This window comes from Aotus nancymaae, unplaced genomic scaffold, assembly GCF_030222135.1.
Source record: "Aotus nancymaae isolate 86718 unplaced genomic scaffold, 86718_ANA_hifiasm-v0.15.2.pri h1tg000018l, whole genome shotgun sequence".
Lineage (NCBI taxonomy): Eukaryota > Metazoa > Chordata > Mammalia > Primates > Aotidae > Aotus > Aotus nancymaae.
Genome location: NW_026988430.1, coordinates 8,085,989 through 8,102,873, shown reverse-complemented (window position 1 = coordinate 8,102,873; position 16,885 = coordinate 8,085,989). Strand labels below are relative to the sequence as shown.

The 16,885-nt window shown below is 51.9% G+C and overlaps 1 protein-coding gene across 1 annotated transcript in view; it reads right to left on the bottom strand.

The window, feature by feature from the left end:
• DRC3 (dynein regulatory complex subunit 3) overlaps positions 1-16,885 on the bottom strand; it is a 43,944-nt gene that overhangs the window by 15,256 nt on the left and 11,803 nt on the right. The window contains exons 4-8 of the mRNA XM_064378224.1: positions 13,954-14,120; positions 8,592-8,792; positions 7,174-7,293; positions 6,473-6,584; positions 3,483-3,658 (exon numbers count right to left, since the gene is read on the bottom strand). Coding sequence (XP_064234294.1) covers positions 3,483-3,658; positions 6,473-6,584; positions 7,174-7,293; positions 8,592-8,792; positions 13,954-14,120 — 776 coding nt within the window. The remainder of the gene's footprint in view (positions 1-3,482; positions 3,659-6,472; positions 6,585-7,173; positions 7,294-8,591; positions 8,793-13,953; positions 14,121-16,885) is intronic.

The window sequence follows — 16,885 nt, the reverse complement described above, 5'->3', positions numbered from 1 at the left end:
CCTGACTTCAGGTGAGCCACCCGCCTCGGCCTCCCAAAGTGCTGAGGTTAGAGGCATGAGCCACCATGGCCAGACAAGTAATAACTTTTTAAAAAAGAAAGGTCTGGTCTGATGGTAGTAGGTTATCAGAACTTACTAAATTTGGGGTCACTAAAGTTGGTATACAATCTCCCACTGCTAAATTTGACTAGCTAAAAAAAAAAAAAAGAAACAGCCAGGTGTGGTGTGCGTTCCTATAGTCCCAGCTACTTGGGAGGCTGAGGCAGGAGGATTACTTGAGCACAGGAGTTCAAGGCTACAGTGAGCTATGATGGTGCACTGCACTCCAACCTGGGCAACAGAGTTAAACCCTGTTTCTAAAAATAATAATAAATAATTAATTTAAGAAGATAGAGGCTGGGCATGGTGGCTTATGCCATAATCCCAGTATTTGGGAGGCCGAGCTGGGCGGATGCCCTGAGGTCAGGAGTTCAAGACCAGCCTGACCAACATGGAGAAACCCCATCTCTACTGAAGATACAAAATTAGCCGGTCATGGTGGTGCATGCCTGTAATCCCAGCTACTTGGGAGGCTGAGGCAGGAGAATCGCTTGAACCCGGGAGGTGGAGGTTGCAGTGAGCCAAGATCATGCCATTGCACTCCAGCCTGGGCAACAAGAGCAAAACTCTGTCTCAAAAAAAAAAAAAAAAAAAAAGAGAGAGAGAGAGAAACCAAAACCAAGCAGAAAAGTGGGCAAGGGCAGAATATAAGTACAAACAATTCTCAGAATGAGAAACACAAATGGTTGTAAAACATGTATTGCTCATCCCCACTTAAGAGAAAATAAACAAATACTCAAGGTGCACAGATTGGCAAACACGAGGAAGCCTGTGACACTGGCCCGACAATGGCTGTGGAAGGTACAGGTTCTGTGGGTTACAGCTGGACAATAACCATGAAAAGGACCGATGCACAGTTCCACTTCTAGGACTTCATCCTGCAGGTCAAACTTGCACCAACTTATTCAGTGCAACACTAAAAGAGCAAAAGGTTGGGGGAAAACCTAACTGTCCATCAGCAGGGACTGGCTAAATAATTATGGCTCATCCATGCAATGCAATATTTTAGTTATAAAAAAATGAAGCAACTTTTTCATTTGGAAAGCAAAGTACAGAACAGAGCATGCTATGCGCGCACGCACACACACACACACACACAGATACAGGGGTGGGAGGGAGACGGTCTCCTCCAGTGGACATCCTTCAGTCTGTGCCATGTGCACATACCACCTATTCAAGAGTGCATCTGACTACACACAGAAACGCTGTCGTCATTTTTGGCTGACTCTGCTCAGGCCTTGTACAAATGCTTTCCCTCTCTGTCTCTGTTTCTCACTACAGTTCTTCGAGGTTGTCTCTGTTCTGCAAATGAGGAAATGGAGGCTAGGAGAGGGTCAATGATGTGTCTCTGGGTCACCAGTGAGGAGTCTGCCTGAGCCCCAAGCCTTATATGGCTGCACCATGACTCTGAAACGTGGCTCACTGGGCACCTGGAGCAGCGTGCTGTGTGCAATAGATGAGGCCTAATGGGGGTGAGTGGGAGGAGCGGAGGAAAAACTATAGGAGAGGGCCTGTCAGGGAGGGAACTGGGGGTCTGCAGGGCTCGTGGAGTCTTGGGAACTTCCAAGTCAGTGGACTTTATCTAGGCTGTGCATGGAAAGCACCCGGGAACTCCGTCTGGGAAACCCCTGTGCCAGGCCACGCCCCAAATAGTCTAAGTGGGTGCTGTTGGACCTGGATGTGAGCAGGTTTCCAGAGCCTAGGGACTCCACATGCAGGCTGGGCAGAATCCACTGCGCTCAGCTCTGGAAGGGGAGTACTAGGGTAGTCAGCTCATCCCAGGTGGCCTTTGAGGAGCTGGCCTGCACTGAAGGCCCATGCCTGAATGGAATAGCAAGTGGCACGTTCCATGTTCCAAGTCAGGCTTGGTTTGGCATGGCCCACATCCTGCTTCTGCAGAGGGACTCACTACTGAGGGGCTGGGTCCCTGCACCGGGCTTCAGGAGGAGCCAGCTAGCTGACATTTAGGCATCCCAAGCCCAGTGGCTACAGGGACCAGGCAGGAAGGCTGGACAGGGACTGAGGGACTGGAGATATGACCTGTCCAAGAGGGGACAACTGCCGCTCAAGCCCTGCTTACAACTGCTTCCAGAGAAGCTGGTAACCACAATTTTTCTGTGAAATCTGCTAGTTTCCAATGTCAGCAGGATGTTCATAATGTTTTAAAACCCTCTGCAGGCCAAATAAAACACATATGTGAGCCAAATGGATTCCTCCACTGACAGTTTTAAACTTCTGCTTGAACGCAGTAACCCCTGCTCCCTAAAACATGATAAGGAGGGTCTTGAGAGTTAAATCACACAGCATGTGAGGCCTGGAGTTAATGAGACAGGAACGCAGGTGGCCGAGGGGGAGGCGGGAAGCACATGGGAGTGGACCGCCCACTCCATCAGATCTGAAGTTGCACACTGGGGACTTCGCTCTACTTTAAGCTCACAACAAGGAAGGGCCTTATGGGCTCCTTAAAGCCCCTTACGCTGCAGGAAGCTTGGTGTGTGTGAACACTTTTTTGAGGAAAAAGGTTTACAGTTTTCCTTAGCGTCTCATAAAGATCTGTGATTTAGAATAGGCTAAGCATCCTGTCTTTAATATTAATGCCAACTGAAAGAGATGGTTGCCATCAAGTACAAGGATTGGTGCCCTTCCTAATGGCCCCTGCTTGGGCTGGACCCTGTGGCCTGGTTAGGCCGAGTCCTGACCACCCAGAGCCTTCTCCTTTGCTGCTCCTGGTGGGTGGAGGAATGCCCTTCCTCCCCATCAACTTATCTTTCTTCCGTGAGCCTCAGCCTTCCCTAAACTCCTCAGCCTGAGATAAGGCACCCCTAGGGCACCTGCAAGCCTCCCCAGGCTTCCCTCCAGGATGGCACTGATCCCTCTGTTTGCTCAGGTGGGGGCTGGGGCCTGGGCCTGGGTCTGAGACCCACAAGGGCAGGAACCACATCCGGTATGGCTCCAGCTTCCTAGGGCCAGGCAGAGAGTAGAGCTCAGAAAATGTCTATTAAATGAATGAATGAACAAAAGAAAAGGATAGTAATCGTTACTGTCAAAATAGTAATGGTAACACTAATACAGTTATTAATAGTAATGATGATGATAAGTTGGGGGGTGGGGCTGACCTTGAATCCCAAGAGCGTTTTGTGTGACAAAGACCCACAAGCCACATGTCAAGCAGCGGGGAGCTGTGGTTGGTGGTGCTGGGGTAAGGCGGGCCTTGGCTCTGCCACTGATTAGCTGTATGTTCACTGGCAAATGGGGACAATAACCATGGGCCTCAGGGGTCATCAGAGGATACAGGAGTTGCAGCCCCTCTACAGTGGGGGTGGCAGGGCCAGGGAGGGCCTACAGCAGGAGGCAGGGAGGGCCTCAGGTGGCTTGGGGCCTACCATCAAGTGCTTCTCCTCGAACTTGGCAATCTTGCGTTTGCCCTGCTCCTGGTTTTCCTGGATGGCTTCGTGGACACATTCACTGAAGGTGTCAAGCTCTGTTTTCCGCTTCTCCTGATGTTTCAGGCCATACTCAAAAATGTTCACACAGATGATGACAAACTTGTCCCTGTAGGTGAGTGACTGTTAAGGAAGCCCACAGCTGTTTCAGGAGCAGGCTGCCGGGGTCATGGCAAAGGTGCTGGTAAGCCTGGCACAGGGCAGAGACTGTGCCCTCAACAGTGTGTGGGACTCAAACTCCTGGTGTCATTTGGTTCATTTGGTGGATGAAGAAATCAAAGGCCCAGAGAGTGAGGAGCCAGGATTGAGATGTGAGTACAATGCCTGTTTGGTGCCTCCCTACCCTCAGCCTGAGGGATTCAGGAATGGGGCCTGTGTGAAAAAAGAAGGCAGGGGCCTTTCATGGAGTCTACAGAGCAGAAGACAGACATGCTCAGAGAGGCCCCAGAAGGGAGGCCTGGGAACCTGGGGACCTGCGAGCTGGTCCCAGCTGGGGAAGGCCTATAATCCCTATAATCATGCCTATAATCCCAGCACTTTGGGAGGCCAAGGCAGGAGGATTGCTTGAGGCCAGGAGTTTGAGACCAGTCTAGGCAACATAGTGAGACACTATCCGCATTATTTGTTTCACGCTCCTGATAAAGACATACCCAAGGCAGTGTGCATTTCTGTCTCTGGTGTGCTATCTGGAAGGGCACCCTTACTGAGGGCCTGTCTTGGTGCTCAGCTGCTGCAGCTGTGCTGGGGATGTTCAAGTCCTGGCTCTGCCACTGCTTCCAGACCCACCCTGACAAGTCACTTTACCTCTCTGGGCCTCAGTTTCCTCATCTGCTGCTGACGGTGCAAAAGAGCTTGCCACATGGAGTCCTTAGAGTCGGACAGGTAAAACCCACAGGGCCTTGGTGATCCTGTAAGATGGAAGCTGATGCCCAGAGAGATGAAATGCCTTGCCCAAAGTCACATGGCTATATAGTACTACAGCCAAGGCAAACCCGGGTCACTGGCTGGCAGAAACAACCCAGCGCGGGAGCCCGGCTCTTCACTGTTCCTCCCCACCCTGCCCTCATTCTTTCTAGAATGTCAGGTGTGAGTGTTTGGTTTGTTTTTAGAGCTGGTGATACGGTCTGGCTGTGTCCCCACCCAAACTCCTCTTGAATTGTAACTCCTACAATTCCCACATGTTGTGGGAGGAACCTGGTGGGTGGTAATTGAATTATGGGGGTGGATCTTTCTTGTGCTGTTCTCGTGATAGTGAATGAGTCTTCCAAGATCTGATGGTTTTAAAAATGGGAGTTTCCCTGCACAAGCTCTCTTTCTTTGCCCACCACTATCCATGTAAGACATGACTTGCCCCTCCTTGCCTTCCACCATGATTGTGAGGCCTCCCCAGCCATGTGGAACTGTAAGTCCAATTAAACGCCTTTCTGGCTAGGCGCAGTGGCTCATGCCTGTAATCCCAGCACCTTGGGAGGCCGAGGCAGGTGGATCACCTGAGGTCAGGAGTTTGAGACCAGCCTGACCAACATGGTGAAACCCAGTCTATACTAAATACAAAAAATTAGCTGGGTGTGGTGCCACATGCCTGTAATCCCAGCTACTTGGGAGGCTGAGGCAGGAAAATTGCTTTAACCCAGGAGGTGGAGGTTGCAGTGAGCCAAGATTGCACAGTTGCACTCTAGCCTGTGCAACAAGAGCAAAATACCATCTCAAAAAACCCAAAAAACCCAAAAAACAAAAAAAAACCCAAAGCCTCTTTCTTTTGTAAATTTCCCAGTCTTGGGTATGTCTTTATAGGAGTGTGAAAACAGACTAATAATACAGACAGTGTCTCACTATATTGCCTAGACTGGTCTCAAACTCCTGGCCTCAAGCAATCCTCCTGCCTTGGCCTCCCAAAGTGTTGGGATTATAGGCATGAGCCACCCCACAGGCCCAGAATGTCAGGTTTTTGAGTAAATTTCTCTCTATCCAGTGAAGGTGGCTCCACAGACTCATCTGTGACTGGATGCCTTAGCTCAGAGCTCTCAGATTCAGGAGCTCCTCGATTCTGTCCTGAGTCCCTCAGCTCACAATTTAAGCCCATTGGTTGATGGTCATGGCCACAGCCCTAATGACAGGTACCAACCACATCCTCTGGGCTCCAGGCAACTGGGGAAAGAATCAGTTTCTCAGGCGCCACAGATAAAGCTTCAAAAGCTGGCCTCTAGGCCGGGCATGGTGGCTCACGCCTGTAATCCCAACACTTTGGGAGGCCAAGGCAGGTGTATCACGAGGTCAGGAGTTCAAGACCAGCCTGGCCAAGATGGTGAAACCCCATCTCTACTAAAAAAAAATACAAAAATTAGCTGGGCACGATGACTCACACCTGTAATCTCAGCTACTCAGGAGGCTGAGGCAGGGAATTGCTTGAACCCAGGAGCTGGAGGTTGCAGTGAGCTAAGATTGTGCCACTGCACTCCAGCCTGGGTGACAGAGCAAGACTCTGTCTCAAAAAAAAAAAAAAAAAAAAGCTGGCCTCTAATTGGGTGACCCTGGACAGCCAAACTATGTTGCCCCAACTATAAAATGGGGTTAATGATGGTACCTGCCTAGTGGGGTGGTTGAGAACATGATGAATGCCAGATGAACGTGCACAACACAAACGAGTTAGGCTAATGAGAGCACATTTCAATCCATTTCTCCACCTCTGAAAACCATACCATGTTGAACAGATACTCCGCATGTCCCTGAAACCCAGACAGCATCTCCCCCATGCAGCGCAGCTGACCTGGCTCTGAACTGCCTCTTGGGCACATTGCTCTCAAGTGGAGATTTTACTTCCCAGGGTCTTATAAGAGAGATGGAGAAACTGAGGCTAGAGCAGAAGGGGCCTTGCCCAAGGCAGGCTGATGGCACAGGCTCTGAGACAGCCATGAACTTGGAAGGATATGCCTCGAGGAGCTCACTGACACCAGGCAGGGAGGACAGCTTGTTGCCCTCTGAGTCCTCAGCGTACATGCTGTCAAACAGGAAGGAGCCGTTCAGGTGCTCCACAAATGCCGTCTGCGGACAGAAACACACCTGGGCATGGCAGCTCCCGTCAGGGGCCTTGCATGATCCCACAGGCCCATGAGGAAGGCAGGTCAGGAGCGAGAGTATTCCAGGCAAAGAGAATGGCGTGTGCAGTGGTGCAGAGGCATAAAACTGCAGGCTGTTTTCAGAATGTTATACGTGGCTCAGTCTGGTTGCAAGGAGGGGTGGGGACCGGTGGGAGAGAGGCCAGCAGGTGTCTGGTCATGAATTCAGGGCCGTGCTGGGCTAAGGGACCTGAGCTGTTCCTGGCATGTCATGGGGAACTGCCTTAAGGGTCTTAAGGGGCCTCGGACAGACTGTTTTTAGCACATTATCTCCAGCAGCTGGAGGCAGGAATACCAGTGAGGGGTAGGGTCAGGGTCCAGACTGAGATGGAGCTGGCCCTGGGGCAGGTAGCAGGCAAGCCAGGTGGAGAGAGGGCAGGCCAGGCAGGGAGAGAGCGTGATCTCCGTGTTTTCAGAGCCTGGGGATCCCTGCGGACCTCTGTTTTATTTGGTCAGTGCCCTCTTGTGGGCAACTCTGAGCGGGGCCAAGGGCGTGCGGCCTGCCCGAGTGGTACCTTGTGCTTCTCCAGCTCCTCCCGCCGCGCCTGCTCCTCCTCCATCTGGGCCTGCATCAGGTTCTCCCGGTGCTTCAGCTCTTCGATGCTGTAATGGTGCTTAGCCTCCGCAACCTCTTTCTGACCACGGAACGGGAAGTGCACCGTTACCAGAGGTTCCTCCAAGCCACGCCGCCCCTGCCATGCTGCAGCCTCCCGTGTGTGGGCAGGTGTGTTGCCTGGGGCCCTGCATGAAGGCTGTGAAAGCCATGAGGTCTCGTGGATGAGAATGCCCGTCTCCGCATGACCCTCACCAGGTTTTGTGAGTGCAGGGAAATCAGGGAAAGACCAGGAGGAGCGGAAGGCAGTGTGGCAGGCTGGGGTTCCCGGGGCCAACTCCAGGGCAGAAGCCACAGCAATGGAGTGCTCCCTTTGCCCCAGACTGGGTGTTCTCCACAGAGGACTTGCTCTCTCACTCCCCACAGCCCTCAGGCCGGCCTTCTGGCCCCCTTAAGGAAGGAGGACAACAGGACAGGGGTAAAGTAAGGCCATAGGGCTGGTCACGAGGGTCTGACCCTTGGCTCTCTCCACCGCACTGGCTCATCCCCCTGCACCTGGCAGGGAATGCTAGCGCCTCTAGAACTCAGTCCCCACCCCTTCTCAGTGCACTCCACGTACTCCAGGTGATCTCACTTGTACCATGGCTTCAAATACTGCCGATTGGCAATCCTCGGATGACACTCAGGTCTCTATCTCCAGCCCTGACTCTGCCCCTGAGAGCCAGACCTGAGCCTCTGATGGCCTGATTCCCCCTGGAGCTCAGCTGTTAATATTGCCCCTGGGGTGACACCAACTTGGGGTGAATCCTGGCTCGGCCTTGAGCCAGTGATCCTGGCTAACTGCTTGCCCTCCTTCAGCCTCCTCAACTTCTTTTCTTTCTTAATTTTTAAATGTTTTCATCTATTGCCCAGGCTGGAGTGCAATGGCATCTTCTTAGTTCACTGCAGCCTCAAACTCCTGGTCTCAAGCGATTCTCCTACGTCAGCTTCCTGAGTAGCCAGGACTACAGGTGTGTGCCACCACACATGGCTAACTTTGGTAGTTTTTGTAGAGATGGGTCTCCCTGTTACCCAGGCTGGTCTTGAACTCCTGGGCTCAAGCAATCTTCCTGCCTCAGCCTCCCAAAGTGCTGGATTACAGGCGTGAGCCACTGTGCCTGGCCCTCCTCAGCACTTGTCTGGAAAACCAGACGGTACTGGATGGCTGTGAGGTAGCCCTGGCACAATGTGTGGAAGAGGCCTGGCCCCTGGGAACACGCACAGAACAGTACCCACAAGGGCGCTGCTGGAATCACTCCAACTGAGGCAGGTAAAGGGATTAGGAAGAGGGAACTTCCCTTTCTCTCCTAGTTGTGGGCAGGGGAAGCTGCTCTTCCATACCCCTTTTCCAAGAAATCTGGGGGCCTGCTGGGAGACTGAGAGGGAGACACTTGCTGTGTGGTCGTCAATGCGCCGGAAGTCCAGGTACACAAGGTCAGGAAGGTAGGCACAGATGAACATCTTGTAATCCTCCACCTCAGAGATAGGATTCCCGGAGAGGCTGAGCGTCCGCAGGCACCTGAACCGCCGCAGGTAGATGATCTGGGGAGAAAAAGGGAAAAAGGCCCATTTTCTTGGCTGCCAGAGTTGAAAACGCACCTGCACTTCCCTCCTCAGCACTTTCAGAGTTTGCAGCCTGGCCACAGCACCATCAGCACTGGGTGGGGTGACAGGCAGTGTGCGGGTGTGGGGGTGTTCCGGGCCGGGAAGCAGTACCAAGACCTTCTGTCAGAAATGGGCTTTCCAAAGAACCAGCGGACGTGGTTCAGGTCCTAGCTGTGAGACCTTGGACAAGTTATCCAACATCTGTGAGCTTCAATGTCCACATCTGTAAAATAGGTGTAAGAATATCATGTGTGTCACAGGTGTATGAAATAAGCTATGAAAAGCACTGGAAGAGTGCCTGATACCTATTTAGCAATGCTAGTTCTAGTTGTTGTTACTAGTGACCCGATCTCGGCTCACTGCAACCTCCGCCTCCCAGGTTCAAGCGATTCTCCTGCCTCAGCTTCCCGAGTAGCTGGGACTACAGGTGCTTGCCACCACACCTGGCTAATTTTTTTAAAAAAATATTTTTAATAGAGACAAGGCTTTGCCATGTTGGCCAGGCTGGTTTTGAACTCCTGACCTCAAGTGATTTGGCATCCCAAAGTGTTGGGATTACAGGCGTGACCACTGCGCCTGGCCTGGAGTTTGTTCTAAGGATGGAGGAAGCCATTGGAGTTTTAAGTGTGTATGGGAGGGAGGAGACAGGATCTGACTTAATTTGTAAGAGATCTCCCAGTGAGATTTCACAAAGTGCATTGTAGAAAGTGAGAGGGGATGGGTTGCCTCATTGTTGCTGGTGACTTTGTAAATAGTTCCACTTCTACTTGGCAAGATCTGTCAAGATTTAAAATGCACATGCCCTTTGACCTAGCATTTCCTCTCTAGTTTATCTTGCAGATGGCTTCTCCAGGTGCAAAGTGACCCCTGTTTAAGGACGTCCACTACAGACTGTGTGTAATGGCACTAGATGGCAAACAACCTCGACACCCACCTACAGGGAACTAGGAACATACATCATGCTGCATCTGAGTGATGGAATGAGCCAGCAGAGAGGGCAAGCTGACGACTCAGGAGGAAAGGGGACACCAAAGGCAGGTGCTTGGAGGTAGCTGAACAGATGTGACAGTCATGTACAATGTTTAACACAAGACTCTCGGAAAGACACACTTGTAACTTAGAAGTGGCGGGGGCCTCTGGAAGGGAAGGACAGAGGCTAGGAGTGAGTGAAGCTCTTCTCTGTGTGACCTGGGTCCTGCTTAAACATGTTTTTAATGCAATGAGCAGAAATTAAAATAAGCCTAATAAATATATAAATGACAAGAAAGTATATAATTAGATGCCAGATAAATAGTGCCAATAAGGACTAAAATCAAAGACGCTTGGGGTTAGGAGCTAGTACCTGAGAAGTATCAGTCAGGACTCTCTGGGCCAGGTCACAAGAGGGCTGGTGCTTGATTGAGTGGAGAGGATCTAGGGTCTCCAGGGTCCCTGGGATACGGCCAGACCACGGGAGCATCTGGCCCAAGACATCTCAGCATTCCCTGGCAGCTTCTCCCCATGGGTCATCTTCCATCTTCTTTCTCTCTGGGGACTAGCTTTACCAGCTTCTCCCATATTCAAGAAGGACTACCTGGCACCCAGCACCCCACTGGGAAGCAGTAATGGGATTTCCTCCTGTCCAGTCTCTGCAGGGGCAGGATGGGAGAATGGCCAAGGCAGGAGTGGGGTGTTCCAGCAGGGCGCAGGCATGTTCATCTCACACCCTCCATGCCCTCTCATGCCCAGGCCTGGGCCTTCAGAAGGACAGTGTCCAAATGTCCAAAGGAAAACAAATCAGAGGAAATTCATTCACATGTAGGTCCTGGGGTATAGGACCCACCAAGGCAGGAATATCTATCTACTCAATGCTCAGAGTTTCAAGCAGCAAGCTGTGGAGCTGCTTGAAACTAGCTCTTAATCTGAATTTTTTTTTTTTTTGAGATAGAGTCTTGCTCTGTCACCCAGGCTGGAGTGCAGTGGCACGAACTTCGCTCACTGCAACCTCCACCTCCTGGGTTCAAGCGATTCTCCTGCCTCAGCTGGGACTACAGGCACATGCCACCACGCCCAGATAATTTTTGTATTTTTAGTAGAGATGGGCTTTCACCATATTGGTCAGGCTGGTCTTGAACTCCTGACTTTGTGATCCTCACGCCTCGGCCCCACAAAGTGCTGGTATTACAGGCATGAGCCACTGTGCCCAGCTAATCTGAATATTCTTGATGATCATTTTCCATGTACTTACTATGTGCCAGGCCCTGTATCAAGCACATAAGGCTAATGGATTTTTTTTTTTGAGACGGAGTTTCGCTCTTGTTACCCAGGCTGGAGTGCAATGGCACGATCTCGGCTCACTGCAACCTCCGCCTCCTGGGTTCAGGCAATTCTCCTGCCTCAGCCTCCTGAGTAGCTGGGATTACAGGCACGTGCCACCATGCCCAGCTGATTTTTTGTATTTTTAGTAGAGATGGGGTTTCACCATGTTGACCAGGATGGTCTCGATCTCTTGACCTCGTGATCCACCCGCCTCGGCCTACCAAAGTGCTGGGATTACAGGCGTGAGCCACCGCGCCCGGCCCGGCTAATGGATTCTATCTTCACAGAAACACTACAGAGTAGGAACTACTATAATTCCCATCTTACAGGTGGGCAAATGGGCACCCAGAACTCAAACTCATTGGCCAAAGGTCAGGCAGCTGGTAGGTGGCAGCGTTGAGATTTGAGCACAGGCTAAATCTCAGCTCTCGACGTGTTCGCCTGTGCCCTCCATGCCTCACCCAGACATCCTGCTGGCCAGTGTTTGGTTTCCTCACCCTTACAGGGCAGGGCAGGCCGGACTGTCAGGACTTCAGCCCTGCAAAGGGTACAGGCTGGGTTTAGATGCTGCCTGTCTGGCATGCAGGGCAAACTTCTGAGACGACACCACCACTGTGGCTTGGCCCGGCGGAGTTGCCAGTCATAACTCGGCGCTTCCCACCCCAGGCCATTCATGTAAGCCACCCAGCCGTCTCCCAGCCACGATGTTAGGCTGAGGGTCAGTGTAGGCCCTGAGGTGGCTTGATCAGACTGAAGGGCCATCGTCGGAAGGAGAGTTCTTGCTCTCTCCATCCTGCTAGACCCAGACAAGGAAGCCTGTGTCCTTGACTGCAGCCATAAGAGAATCAGGCTCTGGGGAGATGCTGAGGATGGCAGAGCCCAGAGGCAGAAGGAACTCACGTCCTTGAAGCTCTGCTGATAAGCACCCCTTCCTTGCAGTGCCAATAATCATGCCACTAAATGCCCTTGTTGTTTGCCGCAGGGGCTCAGCTTACCTCTGGCTTCAGCTGTAGCCATGAGAGACCTTGGCTAGCAGTGTCCTATCTCATTATTCACTTTCTGCCTCAGAGAGGTCTCTGAAGCCGAAGAAGCCCACCCAGCCCAAAAGCCAGGTGGCGAGGAAGTTAATCCCCCTGGGGTGTCCCTCAGCTGTTGGGGAGATCAATGCCTCAGGCTCCTGTCCTTAGATGGTCACCTCTGGGAGGCATTCTGGACACTTCCGAGGCCCAGAGGAATCTGCCCTCCTCACCTGAAGCAGCAGCCTCAGTGACACACCTGCGTGTTGGTTCCTTCCTGCCTCCCTTACTGCAGCTTCCTGAAGCCACCTCTCAAACCAGCCACCTGAGTGCCAGTCCCTGCCCTACCGCTGCTTCCAGCCAGTTTGGGGCCAGCTTCTTTGACCTGCAGGTACAGTATCCTTTCTGGTCACACCATCCTGGTGTAACCCATTCTCACAATCCCCCTCAAATCCATCCTCACGGTGGTGGATTCCTTCCTAAATGTAGACCTGCCCCAAATACATCTCAGACAGAAGCCTCTCGTCTCCCACTGCTTCTCTGGCCACCCAGACTGACTGTGGCGAGGCCCTGGCCACATCCTGAGCCCCACCCTGCACCACACACCTGTGACCTCTTCTAGGGACGCTGCACCCCTCAACGGTGCCGTGCAGGCAGGCATTCCCAACTGTACCTCCAGGCCTTTGCTCACACTATTCCCTCCTCCTGGGAAGCCTTTTCATTCTGCTGGATGGCAAAATTCTAGTCATCTCTCAGTAAGTCTGCATCAAGCTTCCCCTCATTCCAACACTGGCAGGAAGGCCCTCAGCTACGACAGTCCTCCATTTATTTGTTAGGGACATACTCCAGTCTGACACTGAACCAAGTGCGTTACATTCATGACCCCACTTGGTTCCTGCTAGGGCCTGGGCAGGTGGGTCATGGCCATCATCTCCATCTGACAGATGAGGAAACTGAGGCATAGAAGGCTTGATCCTTGGTTGGGTTTAAATGCTCCTGTCTGTCATGCAGGGCAAACTTCCAAGACTACACTGCCTCCGGGGTTTGGTCCTGCTGGACAGACTTGAATGCAGGTCACAACTTGGTGCTTGACTCTCCCAGGCCACTCATCTAAGCCACCATGGCCTACAGCTAGGATCTGAACCTAGGCCGTCAGACTGCCCTAAGCAGAAAAGCAATCTTTAAAGGCTACTGGACAGCCTCCAGGGTTGGTGGCCTGCAGAAGTAGGCCAGGAGCCATCTGACGTGTCACCTCTGACACAGGACCCCTTGTAGCTGCTGCCACACCCCCAGCTGTGTCCACTGCCACTCATGCACACCCCTAAGCCTCAGGTGCCCTCCTACCACCCACAGGCCTTGTTTTATTGTTCCTCGAGACACTGGCTTCTTGTCTCCTTGTCTTGGCTATGGGGGTGTGTGCTGGTCACTCCAAAGGGACTACATCTTGTCTCTCTCCGTTCCCAGTAAGCACAGGACATTTGCCCAACACCAATAGGTACTTTCCTCAGCAAATGTTTGTTAAATAAGCCTAAGACTCAGGGAAAGAACCGCCACTGATGTGGAGGTTGTAAATTTGTGCCCTCCAATGGATTTTGTTGGGTTAAGCATGGTGTTTAAACATTAGCAAATCCCTTGTGGACTAATCTGGATTCCTGGCTTTTCCAGGAAAATGGGAAGATCTGGAACACACAGCCTGCACTCCCCCTTACCACAGACCCCCACTCAACCCACGGTGCTCCAAGGCCCTGCAGGTGTGCGTGAGGGTGGGCGGGGTGGCCGCTCACGTTCATCATGTTGTCAATCTGGTTGTTGCCTAGTGACAACACCTGCAGCTTGATGAGGGCATCCAGGGAGTCGATATTGGAGATGCAGTTGTTGAACAAGCTCAGGTCCTCCAGGTTCACCAGTGTGTCCAGCCCCTCAATGGTCTCAATGTTGTTGAAGGACAGATCTGGGAAGAAGGGAGGGCTATGAGGGTCTGCTGGCTGGGTCAGGGGATGGGCTATCCTGGAATAAAACCATCGGGGCTACTGAGTGCCCTGTGACCCAGCACCAAGCTGCCAGGGCCAGAATTTGACTTACTAACAGTTGGCGATTTTTTAGAAGCCTGGCGTGGATTCTTTCCTGCAGCCTCAAATGTTCACCACCCTCTCCTGTTCTGCCAATCATCCTCCTGGCTGGAGACATGTGGGCAAATATCAGTGTCTAAGCTCTGTCACAGTTCTGGGAGGAAAATGCTAGCCCGCAGGTCTGAAGCAGTGCCCTTGGGGGTCAGGGGTACACAGTGGTAGAAAGTCCCCTTTCCTCACACCTGTGACATTTTAGCAAGACCACCTCCTGTCTGCTTTGCGTTTACCAGTTTATCAAGTGCTTATGTGTATATCCTCTGACAGCAGCCCTGAGTGTAGTTTGGAACTTCTCTCCCTGTTTGATCATTTGGGAAGCAGAAACCCAGAAAGACTTGGTGATTTGCCCAAAGCCACACAGCTAATCAGAGTTCAGCTAAGGCTTCTCCCTGGACATGCGGCAGGTCAGGTTCTTCCAGCTCCATCACAGCCATCTCAGGCTCCCTCATCAAATGTACCCTCAATCCCAACTGAGACTTCAGTTCCACGTCTTTGGGAATAAAAAGTACCTTCTGTTTTTTTTTGAGACAGGGTCTCACTCTGTTGCACAGGCTTGAGTGCAGTGGTGCAATCACAACTCATTGCATCCCTGACCTAGATTCAAATGATCCTCCTGCCTCAGCCTCATGAGTAGCTGGGACCACAGGTGTGTACCACCATATCCAGCTAATTTTCAAAAAATTTTATGGAGACAGGCTCTCACCATATTGCCCAGGCTAGTCTCGAACTCCTGGGTTCAAGCGATCCTCCTACCTCAGCCTCCTAAAGTGCTGAGGTTACAGGTGTGAGCCACCATGCCAGCCCTAAAAGTACTCTGTCCCCACCACAGGTTTTCAGGGTTAGTTGGCAGGTGGGGCTGTTATCTTGTCCTGGAACACCAGTGGCCTAGAGGCCAAAAATGGGCATTTTCCTGGGCTTGGAAATATGAGCATGATAACCACAGTGATCACATTTAAAAGGTGATTTGGGGCTGGGCATGGTGGTTCACAATTGTAATCCCAGCACTATGGGAGGCTGAGGCGGGTGGATCACCTGAGAGTCAGGAATTCAAGACCAGCCTGGCCAACATGGTGAAACCCCTTCTCTATTAACAATACAAAAATTATGCGGGTGTGGTGGCACGCGCCTGTAATCCCAGCTACTCAGGAGGCTGAGGCAGAAGAACCACTTGAACCTGGGAGGCAGAGTGGGCCGAGATTGTGAGATTGTGAGATTGTGTCACTGCACTTCAGCCTGGGTGATGAAGTGAGACTTTGTGCCAAAAAACAAAAAAAGGTGTTTTGGGAGATGAGTTTAACCACATCTTAATTTAGCCTCCTCTGCATATGAGGGGATGCTCACCTGTTGACACTGAGACCAATGATAACTTGGTCCTTGCTCTATGCCAGGCCCTTTAAGTGCATTAACTTGTTTAATCTTCATAGCATAGATATAATCATCCCCATTTATAGATGAGGAAACTGAGATTCAAATGGGCCTCATGGTAATATGCTCCAGGTAGCACAGCACTTAAAGAAACTGAGGTTCAGGCCAGGTGCGGTGGCTCATGCCTGTAATCCCAGCACTTTGGGAGGCCAAAATGGGTGGATTGCTTGAGGCCAGCAGTTCAAGACCAGCCTGGTCAACATGGCAGAACCCCGTTTCTACTAAAAATACAAAAATTAGCCAGGCATGGTGGCACATACCTGTAATCCCAGTTACTTGGGAGGCTGAGGGATGAGAATCACTTGAACCTGGGAGGCAGAGGTTGTAGTAAGCTGAGACTGTGCCACTGCACTCCAGCCTGGGCGACAGAGCAAGACTCCATCTCAAAAAAAAGAAACTGAGGTTCACAGAGTGGAATATCTTCTGCAAAGTCAGTATGTTGGCCAAGCTGGGATTTGAATGGGGGTCTACAAATGCCAAGCCTGCACACTTCCTTTCCCACTGTGCCACCGGGTTCTGTTCTTAGGAGGCTTGGCCCACCCCCTCATGGTGTGCTAGCAAGTGTTTACCAATGGGGGGTGAGGGAAAGCCCTGATCTGTAGTGCTTGCTCATTTCTGTGGTGTAAATACTCCCACCATGGCCAATTTCAAGCTACCAGCGTGGCATCCCTGGAAGCAGAGTTGGGAAGAGATGTGTACAGCCAGCTGTTGAGAGCCAGTGCTAGCCAGCTCCAGCACACCCTCAGCCCTGTGCATGGGCCACCAGTAGAGACTGTGCATGTCAGTGTGGGAGGTCATACTGAACAATGGGAGTGCCACCTCCCTACCCCCCATCCTCAGCACCCCAGGGACTCAGCTCTTCCTGCTGTGGTTGGGTCCCTGGGCGCCTAGTGCCATGGCTGGACAAAGGCCAGCTTCTGACTATACTCTGAGGGGCCCTGTGACCTCTTACCAGAGCCTGCCCTCTCTGCTCTAGCACCCCCATCCCAGGGAGCACCAGCTATCAGTCCACATGATCTTTGGAAGTGTGGATGGCCACTGCAAGGGGTCGGGGAAATGAACTGACTGGGAAGTGTGTGTGCAGGGGTTCCCAGTAGTAGGAAGATAAGCTTTTGTCACGGAGGGAACTAAGACCAGTATTCAAGTTTCTCTCTGGGTAAGCAGA